Raw genomic sequence first — 14,133 nt, forward strand, 5'->3', positions numbered from 1 at the left:
TCTGATCCTTTGGGATTTTCTCAGTTCACTGTGCAGTTTTGTGTACTACCCTCTGTGTATCTTTTGTGATAGTACAGAACAACTGAAAAACAATGGTTTTCATTAATGATGTGATTTTACATTGATTGATTTTTTTTTTGGGAGAATCTGTTACACAAAGGTAGGACTTTATACTATACTTTTGTTATTAACAATATTTGTGACTTCATTTAATTCTAAACACAAACAAGGTAGGAGTTGACACTCCCACTTACAAATAAGGGAGTCCAAGCTCAGCACATGAAGAATCTTGCCTGAGGTCACTCGGCAGGGCCAGGATTGGGGCCCGCACTTGACTCCAACGCCCATGCGCTGATTACTACATTACATGGCTTTCCGGTGTCCTGATACACCTCATCGCGCACTGATTTTTATCTGATTATGTGAGACTCCAGCAAGTTATTTAAAATTCCATCTTGTACTTACCATGGGCTCTGAGAACTAGAGAGGGACTGTCCTGCCTCCTGTTCTGGGTCGTCCTTATCAGGACCATTCACTGTGGATTTACAAAGTTGACTCTTCTGGTGTTGGCGGATCATTTCTGCCAAGGTCTCCTGAACTTCAGCAACGGTTCGCTGTGAGTTTTGGAGACAGGCGTGCTTTTCTGAAAAGAGCTCCTTACAAGCGTTCAGCATTTGCTCACTTCCTTCTGTGAGTCTCCCATCTGGTTCTGGAGGCCTGCTTGGCTCTGGCTGAGACGATTGAGGGTCCCTTTCTTCAGGGCTGGCATTGTCCAACTGCTGGCTTTGCTCAGCCGAGGCTGTCCTTGTGTGGTCAGTCCTTACCCAGACACCGGATTCAGGGCAAGGCCTGGAGAGGGACCACCAGAATTCATACAGGCGTCCATAAATAAAAAAGGCCTCCAAACTTTTGAAAGCTGGTGTGGCAGGGGATTGAAGGTCACCCAGTTTCTCTCTCAGGTGGTCACAGCCTAGGAGAAGAAGAAAAGGATTTAGGGTTGTACATTTCTATATCTGCCAGAAGTATGTCTTCCTGCCTGTGTGTTGTCTGCTGTCACTTAAAGAGGCAAGATTCCAGAAACAAGGACAGCAGTGATCCATGGGACCACATGCCTTCCACTGAAAGCCAACTAGCAACTAAACATTTCCCGATTTATGACAATGTTATTGTTGCTATAAGCTACACATCGTGCAAAGCATGATAGAAAAAGTATTCAGCATGTCCTGCTGAAGGCTCTGGGGATCCTATTGTATCTGAAAAATCACAATGATTTAGTTCAGTGACTAATTATGCAGCTCAAGGAATATATTTGCTATGCTTCTCCATTCTTACCAACCTGTGAGTACAACGCTATTTCTCGCTCCCTTAAACTGTGTGTAGGAAAGGAAGTAGGAGGCAGTGAGGTAGGTGGGGCCAGGTAAAGGAAAACAGCTGAGTCATTCTGGCTACCTCTCAGGAGCTTGGGTAAGAGAATTGAAACTTTCTACTAAATGGCACAACTGGTCAATCTGTCTTTCAATAACCTATGCACCTGGTGCCACACTACCAGTGGTGCGGGTCCTTTACCGTCAGGAAGAAAGGCTGAGTACACATCCTGCATAATGGTGAAGTTCCCCGAGTCATAGCTCCGGATCACAGCCCGCAGCAGTGCTTCCACACTCTTGTCCCAGGAGGCCACCTGCTGGCTCAGGACTGCCAAGGTCAGGTCATGGCAAATGTGAAGCAAGAGCTGGAGGGAGAAGCCAGAGTCTCAGTTAAACATCCTCCCACAGAAAGTGCTTGGATGACACCAGATATTTTCCTATTAACTGCACTTAGAAAGAAGTACACACAGTCCACCTTTAAGAAAGGTCATCTTTCCAACACTCATTTTTTCTTCCTCATCTGAGACTTGCATATCTAGTTGCACAGCAACATACACTGTCTGGTGTTAAAAGTCTGCCCATGCTAAGAAAATGTCTTGACATTTGTATTTAATTAAAACAAAGTTTCTGGAACTAAAAGCTGTAATTAAAAAAAAACAAACAAACAGGCAAACCTGGAGTATAATTAAGAAAATTGATCAATTTTAAGTGAACAATTTATGAGTTTTGAAAAATAATCGCTATAGCTATATATGCTATAACTACAACCAAAATCAAGACATAGAACATTTTCATCATCGTAAAGTATTCCCATTTGCCCCTTTCCAGTCACACTCCCCTCTCCCTATCCCCTGGCAACCACTGATCTGGTTTTTGCCGCTGTAATTTTGTCGTTTCTAGAACTTGTATAAATGAAACTGTAGAGTATATAGTCTTTTGTGTCTTGGTTTTTTCACTCATCATAATGCTTTTGAGATTCACTGATTTGTGCACCAGTACTTTGATCCTTTTTATTGCTGCATAGTTAGTATTCTACTGTCTGGGTCTGCCAGTTTGCACATCCATTCACCAGCTGATGGACTTTTGGGTGGTTTCTCATTTTTGGCTATTGTGAACTAAGCTACAGTCAGCATTTGTGTAAAAGTCAGTGTGGACACCTGATTTCGTTTCTTTTAGTGAAATAATCCAGGCAGTGGGATTGCTGGGTCACTGGGCACATGAATGTTTAACTTTATAAGAAACTGCCAAACAGTTATACCACTTGAGAAAGTCTTATTCCTTATTAATATAATAATATTCCCTCATTATCAAGAGACAGTAGGTAAATTGAGGTGTGTTCACAGGATGGGGAGAGCAGTCATAATGAATCAGTATGATGACTTTGCGTCGACATGGATGGATTTTACAATGGGAACCGAAATAAGCACGGCATAAAGTAATAAACACGGTCTGACGAAGGGGCTATGCAGGGAAGGGGGATGGGGCTGAGGAAGGACACACAAGGGACTTCAAGTGGACTGTATTTTTTTTATCGAAAAAGAGGAAAATACAAAACAAACCCACGATAATTCTATGAAGCAAAAATGACAAAATGTGAACATTTGTTAATTCTGGCTGATAGCTACTTATTATATTATTATTCTCTGCTTTTCTATATTTTTCAACTTTTATTTTTTCTTTTAAAAGAGAATGCCGGCCTAAATCTAACTTCAAAGCCTTTGGCTTTGAAGTCTGAAGGGATTTAGTTAGTCTAAAGGGATCTTTCCAGGTTTTTTCTGAAATGCAAACTGGCATTGGACTTGTTTCTTATTATACTAGACATGGATTAAGGAAGTCTTACAGCTGAATGATTAAAATCAAAGCTCATGCAGACGGGGTACCTGTTTGGAGGGAGTGTTGTTCGTAACAGATGGGTACTTGATATTTTGCAGCTGCTGAAATGCAGCCTGACACTGCTCTGGGGTGTCCAGGCTGAAGGCGCTCTTCCACACTGCCGTTATTCTCTCCACGAGGGGCCCTTCGGTGTCTGTGGACCAGGCGTTGTAAGAAGAGGAGGAGCTTTTGCCCTCTGCTAGCTGCTTTTCCTCCAGGTGCTTGGACAGTAGCTCCAGAAGGCAAAACACCAGTCTCTGACCCTGGAACCCAACAACAAAGGAGAGGAACTGTTAGGCAGGGAAAGTGCCGGATTAGCTAGATGGCTTCCCCACGTTTCTCACTGTATCTCCCTTTGCATCTACCCCCTTAGTGGGCTGCCTGCTCAATGTGAGTCATGTGCAAGGGAAAAAGAGGCGATCTAATTTTGTGGTTCCCAGACAATTTTGTGATTCCCAGAAAGCTACCTTCTCACCTAGACCTTGCATTTTTCTTGGGCGTTGAATATTCAGCTAGGGACTGTCTTTAGGCCCAGTTACTCTAGATGGAAAGAGGAACTGAAAAAGTTCACATTACTATTTGACAAAGCAAAGTCATTTAAAATGGACCAAACTAGGTGAGAGTGCTGATGCTTTTAAAGTAATCTCAATTTGATGTGTCAAAAAAGGTAGTGGTAAGTTACTCATTTTTAACCAGATGGGAAGACAATTAAGAAAACATTTTGAGTTTTCTTTATGGCATACATAAACTTCTTTATGGCATACATCTGAACAGGGGTGCTATATGTAAGAGCACCAGGATTTCTGCTAGAGGCCATTCCCCTCCCCCTTCATTGATGTGCTGATGACATTAATGAAGAAACACTGAGCTGAGTAAAGTCTACTCATGGGTGTTATACACAAACTGATAAGCAATGGGAATTAACATGACTGGCCACATTATCTCTTACTCCGTATATGGCAACTGACAAAGCCATGGTACTTCAGTGGGATAGGACGGCCAGGGCTTCCTGGACACATCTAAGGATACCAGCCAAAATACAGCTTGTGCAACTGGGTTATTCACTGGAGTTCGACGAGAAAAGGATTTGGGGCCCTTCCATCTTAAATATCAGGAGATGCAAGAACAGACTGACCTTCAGACTTTCATGGAGCTGCAGGGCTTCCTGGGCTCCCACCCAGTTCCTGGCCAGGAGCAGCTCTTGGGCACATCTGAGAGCCAGGGAAGCAGATAACTCATCCTCTCCCACGATTGAAGCCAACTCTGCAGCCGTTTTCAGTGATGCGGCATCACCTTTTTTGGCCAAAACTTTGGCTGCATCATAAGCGGAACCGGCCCCTAAATAGCTACAGTACAAAAGAAAACTCACAGTGTCATAAACAGCTCACTCCTGCTCCCCAGAGGGTCCCATCTGTCAGCTTTGCCTTGCCTTGTGTGCTTTCCTGTGGTCCCAGGCATGTCACTGTCTTCACCATCCCTGTGAAGGCTGAGGCCAGCGCAGCCAGGGACGGAAAATGGCACCACATGGGTTGAGGACACAAAGTAACCTCAACACTTGCTGAACTGAATCTAAGTAAAGGAGTCATTTTCTCTCATCTTCCTTATTTGATGGTGTAAGACATCCTTAGAAAAAGGTGTAATTTCTTACTGAAGATTCTTGAATAGTTATGGTGATTTATGTACATACCAAGGAGGTAATTTTTTTTTTTGGTAATAATTTTTTTTATTTTTCAACTATAGTAGACATAAAATATTAGTTCCAGGTGTACCCAAGAAGGTAGGTCTCCATGAGCCTTACAAAGCTGGACTTAATACACACGTGCTTTTCTATTTTCTAATCACTTTACCTCCCCCTCTAAGCTGATCACTTTTATTCTCACCCTGCTCTTCTGCGTCACAGCTCTTACAATCTGGGTGCACTCCTGTCTCCCTTAGGCTTACCATTTAGCAGCTACGGCATAATGGCCATCTTTTTCAAGGATGGCTCCCCAGCTGAGGTACAGGTCCTTCAGGATCGGGTCCTCAGGGCGCAGCCGGGCCTTGGCAACCGCAATAGCCTCCCTAGAGGCAAGAACAGATACTTAGCCAATTTGAAAAGGCTTCTCTGTAAGGGGCCCTAGGAGGGGCTGCAAGACAGGACAAACTGTCTGTCTTGTGTTGTCTCAACCTCTTACTGTATGCCTGCATACACTGGAAGTTAAAACCACATGCTATGCTCAATTCTTCACCCAGGCCAGCGGTTCTTAAAGTGTGGTCTCTGGATTCCCAGGGGGCCCCAAGATCCTTTCTGAGGTTGAAACTATTTTTGTAATAATGCTAAGAAGTTATTTGCCTTTTCTCACTGTGTTGACTTTTGCACTGATTGTGCAAAAGCAATGGTGGGTGACATCTGAGCCAGAATCAAGGTAGTGGCCCTTGTAGTTCATAAAAAAGAATGTTCTTGATGAAGTAGTAAAATGATTAATTTTATTAGTACCGCAAGTCCATGCCTTTTTAATATTCGCTGTGACAAAATGGGAACAGGATTTTGTATTCTTTGCTGCATTCCAAAGAATAATGGGTGACTCAAGGTAAAACTTGTATGAACAAACTGTAAGCTGAACTGGCTGCTCTTTTTTCATGGAACCTCATTATTTCTTGAAAGAATGACTATCAAACAAACGACAGTTATTCAGCATTGGGTATTTGGCAGATGTTTTCTCAAAAATGAACAAAGTAAAAGCCTGTTACTTCACAGAAAACAACCAACCGTATTGTTGCCAATGATAAAATTGGAGTTCTCAAGTGAAAATGAGAATTGTAGAAAACTTGTGCCAGCCACTGTGGGCTTGACAACTTCCGAAAAGTTAAAGATTTTTCTGATGAGATTGATGGTGATATTAAGTAATGTGATCTTTTTAGATGTTTTATAATCAAACATGTTAACATTTGGAGGATTGTATAAGTCAGTGAACTAATAGTTTCCAAATGACGTAAAACTTCAGAGATGATGGTGTTTTAGATCAAAGGTGATCTAGACAGAGCAATATTTAAGAAGTATTTTGAGACCTCAACTTATAGCCACGATGGAGTGACAGGGACCAGACTTACCCTCCTGCCATGAAACTAAAAAACTGGACAAAATATGCATATGGCTATCGTTCAACAGCACATGAGTGTATTGTAGTGAAAGAATAATTAACTAGGACAGGAAGGACTCATACCAATCTCAGGAGAGTTTACTTCTAGAGAAGGGATGAGGAGAGAATTGGGGAAAGGCAATTCAAATAAATCTGGAACGTTATACTTAGAGCAAACAAAAGAAAAAATGGGGCTGCATGGCGAGCTTTTGGGGTGGCTGGCAAGATTCTGTATCTTTTCATACATGAGGCTTAAAAAGGGAGTTCTTTTGTTAATAATTCATTAAGCTGTTCATATGTTTTTATGTAGAATTCTCTATTTGTGTTAAAGTAACACAAATAGTAAAGAAGCTTACAAAAGTATCAAATTTAAAAAAAGATCAGTGGCATACATTGATAAAAGTTAACGTGTCAAGTATAGGTGGTGGGTGCCCTGGTAAGCCAGTATATGCACATCTATTTCTGTATGTTTCACATGTTTAATTACAATAAAGGTTTTATGCTAGTCATCAGGAAGCAGAGCTGTTAGGTAGATTGACTAGTGGTTCAGTGGTTGGGTCTACAGACCTGTAGAAATGGTGTGACTTGAGCAGCTCTATGGCTTCATACACTTTGTGGATAGAGAGCAGGTGAGAGGCGGCTTTGACATACTGCTCCTGAAAACACAGCTGCTTGGCAAAAGCTTCTACAGCCCACAGCCACACATGGTAGCCAGCTAAAAGAAAAAAAAAGAAAGAGAGAGAGAGAAAACGAAGGAAGGAAGGAAGGAGAGAAGGAAGGAAGGAAGATAGATAGATGGTGGTTACATAAGAAGCAGGTTTAAGGGAAAAAAAGTACCCACATATGTACATTTGTGTTGAAAATGCTTTTTTTAGTCACAATATTAAGCAGGAAATTTAGATACTAATTCAAGTGCCATTTAGATCATCTGCTTCACCTACTTCTCCACACCCACATTTTGAAAACAAATTGTTTCTTTGATTATATAATAAATGCAAAATTTAAAAAGATACAAACCAGTATGGAAATCAGGAGAGTGGTTACCCTTGTTGGAGTGAGTGGGTACTGACTGAAACGGAGCACGAGAGAAGCTCCCAGTGCTAGGGATGTTGTTTGATATGGGTGCTGGTTACAAAGGGCACCCATATCAACTTTCCTTGTGAAATTCGTGGTATACTCATGACCTGTGTACTTATCTCGCTCTCTCGCTCATATATATACATGTCTATCTCATATCTATTCATCTCATATCTCTATATATCTATCTCATGTATGTTATATATATAGATTTTATATATATAAAACATATATGTATATTATATATATACGTGGGTGTGTGTGTGTGTGTGTCTGTGTGTGTGTATTACTTGAATAAAAAGCTGAAAAACAGGACATGTCATAAAAGGTTTCCTTGTTATCCTGGCATCCTCCCACCCAAATTCGTACAAATTCTTTTCCCTGGAGATAATCATTATTACTAGTTTCTTTTGAAATCTTTGGAAATAGCCTATGAATATACAACCAAACGTGTAAATATAAATGACAGAGTATCAGACATTCTGTTGTACATCTACACCTTGATTCTTTTCACTTATTATATACTATGGATTTCCTTTCCATATCAGAATGCACAGAGCTGCCTCATTCTTTTGGTATCTGTAGGAGTTTCTACTGTATAAATATACAAGATTCAACCAGTCTCTTATCGATGGACATAGAGGTTGTTGTGATGTTTTGCTATTATACATCCTGGTGTAACGATAACCCATGTATATTTGTCATGTTGCATGTGTGAGTACAGTTAAATTCCTACAATTAGAATGGCTGAGTCAGAGAAGATGTGCATTTCAAATTTAGTTAACAGACATGGCCAAATTATCCTTCAAGACAATGTCCATCTTTAGTGGCTGTATCCCGGAGATAACAGAGCTTTTGTTGAAAAGAACATACCAACTGGAGCCATAGCCACAAGATTATCTGTCAGCTCCCCTCTTTCTGCTGCAGACTGGAGAACGCCTTTTAGATCTCCTTTCCAAAGCATAAGCTGGTGAAATAACTCAGGGTGACCATTTTCCAAGTGACCTTTTCCTGTATGGAGGAGAGATAATGTTTGGAAGATGTTTCAGAAACATCTGTCTGCACTGACTTCTAGAAAAAGAAAGGCAGGAGGAAAGAGAGGAACAAACTCCTAGAATATGTAGTCACTCGCTGATGGGCAAATTACCTCCCAGAGTGTTCACAATGGGGCGAGAAGCCCACTTAGACACTTGTCCACTCACTCACTTTCACTCAGCCACTCACTCAGAGGGAACACTGTACGTTTAGGGTCCTGTGACAGTGCAAGAGGTATGTGTGAATATGCAAGTTGGGGAGCTCATAACCTAGTTAGTTGTCATGTAAAACTAACCATTAAGATGCCACAGGATGGCAGCCATAAAAGAGGTACGTACAAAGCCTTAGGGAAGCATAAGGATGGAGTGGGTTGTGTTGACTGGACTTGCCTCACCTTCCACCTCAATCATTCTGTACATTGTGGCCCTGTCTGTGAAAAGCCCCAGGTGAATTCTTTCCTCAAGAGCAGCAGACACATCCTCATTTAGCTCTGCTAATTCAAAAAGAAAAAATCAGGTGAAATGCTTACACAGGTTAGTGTTTTCTGCCCAATTACTTTCGAATGTTAAGCCCAGAACACCAAGTTCAGACACCGAGAAAGAGTCTTGTCCTCATTTACCCTGATAGAGACCATGCAGGTTACAATGGCAGCAAAAATAGGAAAATACTTCCAGTCTGGTAAGCTTAGCCTTGGCCAATCCAATGAGACAATTAAGTTTATAGTTTGCTCAAAGATTTGGGCGGGGTAAAAAAAGTAATGTAAAAGCCAACCCAAAATGTAACATATACTTAAATGCAGTAAAAAGCAAAACAAAACTCATGAAATGTCCTTTAATGTTCACTAGGATTTATATCAAAGGGATTCAATTTTCATTTTCTCTTTTTAAAAAATGTCAACTGAGTAATTTTCCAACAAGGGAAATAATATAAAACTATATGGTTAGTTGTATAAGGAGTCATTACAAGTTCCAAAAAAGAAGGCTATGTGGATAAAATATCTCTGGAGACAGACAAGAAACTGGTAATAGTGTCGCCTTGGGGCAGAAATGGAGGAGTGGGTGTCGGGTGGGAGAGAGATTTACTTTCTTTTTATACTGTTTGAATTTCATTTTATCATGTGCATCCCGTTTTAACATGTAAAATTCAAAATAAAAAAAAAATATAGTTGCTCCAGTATCAAAATAATGGGCTTTAGATGAGGGCTCTGAAAGATTAAAACCAAAAAATCTTCTGTAAACAAAAACTTCCATTAATTTTTTTGAAAGGAATTGACATAATGTGTTTTCAATAAGCAAATAATTTTTTTTCTACATGAAGATACTGTTGATTCATGCTGAAGTATATAAGCCATCATACCAATTCTAGCACAAAGACAGCTGTAACAACTCGATTTATAAAAGCAGAGCATTACATTTCAGAGGCACTGACAGTGGGTCAGGATGGGGAGCTTGGCAGCAGGGTGTGGGAGAGGGAAGGCTGGCAAAGAATGTAGAATACAAACAATTTTGGACATTTGTTTGCTCATGCATTCAACAAATAAACAAGCACTTCTTGTGTGCCAGTTCCCAGAAGATTATGGATGGGCCAAGGAAGTACAGTTTTGTACCTTTGGAGTGTTTTGCAGTTGCTAGTACCAGACAGTCCTGATGAAGCTCTTCTTTGGACCTGTGGTCCAGGCTCGTTATCAGTGGAAGTATGGAACGGGCTTTTCGCTTCTTGAGTAAGGCTTCTGAAAAGCAATATAAGTACAGATTGAAGAACAGCTAATCAGAAACACAAAACTGAATGCCCACTGTGTGAATGTGCCCTACTGGAGGGACATTGCTGGGCATAGAAAGTTCCCACTCTTACAAAGAAGCTTTCGAATTAAATTAGCTGGGGACAGTGTTCACAATACACACACCTATCCCTGTGAGCACTTGTAAAGCAGTATCACTTGCAAAACAACACTTCATCAAGTACTAAAAAATGTTTAAAAAAGCATGACCCCAAATTGAGATGTAACCAAAATACAAATATTTAAAACACACACACACACACACACACACACACACACACACACACACTTCTGAGTTTTCAGTGCATGTAACAATTGAGGATGCTTTAACGTAATGTTTTAATTATTAGATACCGACCTGGCTTTTCTTTAGGTGGCTCCTTTTTCAGTAACGTGACTTTATTAGTAACGGTGACTTTTGGCTGTTCAAAGCCTAAGGAGACCGGAGGGCAGATAACTGGTTCTCTAGAAACTACATCATAGGGGAAAAAGAAAAAAGTTTGGATAAGAACAATGCAGAATATCGTTCTTTTAAAAAATTAAGAACTATACCAGTTTTAATGATGTGATTTTTATCTATTACCCAAAGCATGAGATAAAATCCTTTGGAAAGGAAGCATGGGTCGTATTTATTTATTTATTTATTTACTTGGGGGAACAGTGTGTTTTTCCCAGGACCCGTTAGTTCCACGTTAAGTCGTTGTCCTTCAATCTAGTTGTGGAGGGCGCAGCTCAGCTCCAAGTCCAGTTAGTTGCCATTGTTCAATCTTAGTTGCAGGGGGTGCAGCCCACCATCCCTTGCGGGAGTCAAACCGACAACCTTGTAGTTGAGAGCACACGGTCCAACCAACTGAGCCATCTGGCCGCCCAGGAGCTCAGTGGCAGCTTGTTATATTCATTCTAGTTGCGGAGGGTGCACCTTGCTGGCCCATGTGGGAATCGTACCGGCAACCCTGTTGCCCAGAGTTCATGCTCTAACCAACTGAGCCACTCGTCCGCCCTGTCTCCTCTTCTTACCTCACAAACTATGTTCCAGGATTCTGTAAGTTGATCGCTTATAACATTGACTAATTGATCTAAGGAAAAGTTACAAGCTTCTCGCCTCCGCAACTTTACACCATAGTCCCAGGAATTCCCAAACTTTGCTCAGGTGACAAGGACTTTCTACATATTTCTATGACAAAATACTAGTTGCATGTTTAATTAAACAAGGAACAACTTTACTAATAGTAAAGATTGAGGGTATGTGATATGGAGTCGCAATCCTGAGCATATACAACCATGAACTTAAAAAAAACCCCAAAAAACAAGCTGTTGATACACAGAGGTAAAGGATATTTTGTGCAGTCATTTTGTGATAAGGTATTTTGATGAGCCTAAAGAAATCCATTAGGGGGTGGCCACTTAGCTCAGTTGGTTAGAGCGCGATGCTTATAACCCCAAGGTCGCCGGTTCGAGCCCCACGTGGGCCACTCCACAACTAGACTGAAACAACTGCTTGACTTGGAGCTGAAGGGTCCTGGAAAAACACACTTAAAAAATAAATTAAAAAAAAAAAAAAGAAAAGAAATCCATTAGGCTTTTATGTCTTTACCTAAACGATAGGTCCACAGCCACCCCTTGAGATGGAGAGGGACAGGCATGACTCTGTACCACGTATTTTGGCCACTTTAATTCTGTCACAAAATACTGTTTTAGAATTAGACATGAGTCACTGCTTCTATTTATATCTTTTGCTATTAAGTCATTCACTTTACAAGTAACAAGCATCAGAGCTTTAAGGTAAATATATAAAAGAATTAAAGTGCTTATTTTATAGTGACATTTTTTTCTCTTCAGACTAGAAATAGACTGCGTTATTAGAAATTAGTGACGGAACCTTGAAAACCAGTTTTGTGAGAAATCTGAGAACTGCCACTATAGCTTAACAGACTGGAAGAACCTAATCATCATTCATAAATGTTTTCCATAGAAAAAAACCAGGTACAAACCTAAGTAGGAAGGGTGAAAACTCGCAAGTTTCCAGAGTGGTGGTAGATTCTACTAGGTCAGACATTTGTAAGGGACAGTGGTTGCTTCCCATGTACATGGACGGTAATGTCAAGTTGTTAAAACTTTCCCCATGTAAGTTTCTATGTACATATTTCCTAGCTTTGCTTTGTCCCACAGGCTTACCCTGCCCAAGTTGATAAGAAGTTTTCTCTACAGAACTTCACTATTTCCATCCCAATCATCCACTAGATACTCTTTAATACTTCAAAGGTGTGTAGAGGCTTACAGAACCCTTAAAAAAAAAAAAAACCTTGTCGTTTCCAAGGTCGTTCCCAAAATACCACCACGCCACCAGGAGTTGGGCCACCAGGTAAGTCAGAGACAGCAGTTTCTCACTGAATAAGACCCTGCCTTAGTTTTCTTATCATGCCTCTGTAGTCCTAGAGAGTTAGTGACACAGGACTCAGGCACATACCTGCTGAGGTGACACCACAGGGTAACTCTGGCCCCTGGGCTTCCTCCTCTCCCTCTTGGTCGGACACGCCACCATTCTCAACAGGTCCTGCGCTCTCCCTCATACTGTCTTCTTCATTCCCATCATACAATTCCTGCTTTATGGGAGCTCTCGAGGTGGGCTTTTTCTTCTTTTTGAGTTTTGGCTTAGGCTGCGACAGCCTTTTTTTCTCTAATTCAATACTTTTCTTGCCTATAGGAATAGCAATAAAAAAAAAAGATAGACTAAAATATACATTCTTGGTTAAAAGCACTCTGGGAGATAATCTCCAAACCCTCATTACTCTCTTTTTAGATAGCTTCTTACCCTTTCCCTCCTTTCATAATGAATTTGTAGTTATCAAAATGTTAACCAAACAGAACCAAGCCCTTTTGGGATTTCATTAAGTCATAAATACCATGCCGTTACCCCTGAATACTTTAGTGTATATCCTACAAACAAGGACATTCTCCTACATCATCACAGCATAACCATTAACGTGAGGAAATGAAGAGATACATTACCAGGTGTACTCCACATACTTCATTCAAGTTCTGTCATTTTTACCAAGAATGTCTCATAGCAAAAGGAATCACACATTACACTTGCTGATTGTCTCTCTAGTTTCCTTCAGCCTGGAACAGGCTCCATTTTCCTTTGAGTTCATGACTTGAAACTTTTGAAGATTACAGGACAGTTTTGCCACATTCCCTCAACTGGGCCTGCCTGATGTTCTCTAGATTAGATTAAGGTTACGCAGTTTTAGCTGGAATTCACAGGCGTGATGCTGTGTTCATTTCAGTGCAACCTCTGAGGCAGCACATAATTTGTTTTTTTCATTATTTGGTTGTTTACTTTGATCACTTGATTAAAGGGGTATCTTGCAGGTTTCTCCCTGAAAAACTGTTTTTCCCTTTGTAATTACTAAGTATTTGCATCCATTAGTTTTAGTGTCCATTGATGTTTCTTTACTAAAAGTTGTGACTGTGATGATTGCCGAATGGTAATTTTTCAAATTCCATCATTCGTTCTACACTTATTGTCATTCTATTGTAAAGAAGAGCTTTTGCTTCTCCCCACTTATTTAGACATTCATTTATTGTTACCATTATGGACTCATGAATTCCTATTTTATGTTTTATTCCATTACTGTTATTTTTTAAAAGTCTTTATCCTTTGCTTTTTCAAGTCACCTTTATTGAGGTATAATTTAATACAATAAAATGTACCCACTTTTTAATACTTTGCTGAATTTTTTTTCAGTTTATTTATTTTTTTGTTTTTGTTTTTTTGTTTTTTTACTTTGCTGAATTTTGACAGATGTGTAGTCACATAACCCACCACCACAGATAAAAATAGAAACTGTTTCCATTATTGAAATGTTCCTTCATGCCTCTGTAATAA

At 40.3% G+C, this 14,133-nt stretch overlaps 1 protein-coding gene across 4 annotated transcripts in view; it reads right to left on the reverse strand.

Moving 5' to 3' along the window:
- The window catches only part of GEMIN5 (gem nuclear organelle associated protein 5), a 35,290-nt gene that overhangs the window by 3,094 nt on the left and 18,063 nt on the right, over positions 1 to 14,133 (reverse strand). For 2 of the 4 annotated variants that reach the window (XM_033096814.1, XM_033096812.1), the window contains exons 16-26: positions 12,712 to 12,942; positions 10,603 to 10,716; positions 10,074 to 10,196; positions 8,862 to 8,957; positions 8,306 to 8,443; positions 6,923 to 7,070; positions 5,178 to 5,297; positions 4,372 to 4,582; positions 3,245 to 3,499; positions 1,567 to 1,729; positions 466 to 970 (exon numbers count right to left, since the gene is read on the reverse strand). In XM_033096814.1, coding sequence (XP_032952705.1) covers positions 466 to 970; positions 1,567 to 1,729; positions 3,245 to 3,499; positions 4,372 to 4,582; positions 5,178 to 5,297; positions 6,923 to 7,070; positions 8,306 to 8,443; positions 8,862 to 8,957; positions 10,074 to 10,196; positions 10,603 to 10,716; positions 12,712 to 12,942 — 2,104 coding nt within the window. Of the gene's footprint in view, positions 1 to 465; positions 971 to 1,566; positions 1,730 to 3,244; positions 3,500 to 4,371; positions 4,583 to 5,177; positions 5,298 to 6,922; positions 7,071 to 8,305; positions 8,444 to 8,861; positions 8,961 to 10,073; positions 10,197 to 10,602; positions 10,717 to 12,711; positions 12,943 to 14,133 lie in introns of all 4 variants that reach the window. The other 2 variants (XM_033096813.1, XM_033096811.1) reach the window with 1 other exon arrangement.

This window comes from Rhinolophus ferrumequinum, chromosome 24 (genome assembly GCF_004115265.2).
Source record: "Rhinolophus ferrumequinum isolate MPI-CBG mRhiFer1 chromosome 24, mRhiFer1_v1.p, whole genome shotgun sequence".
Taxonomy (NCBI): Eukaryota; Metazoa; Chordata; class Mammalia; order Chiroptera; family Rhinolophidae; genus Rhinolophus; species Rhinolophus ferrumequinum.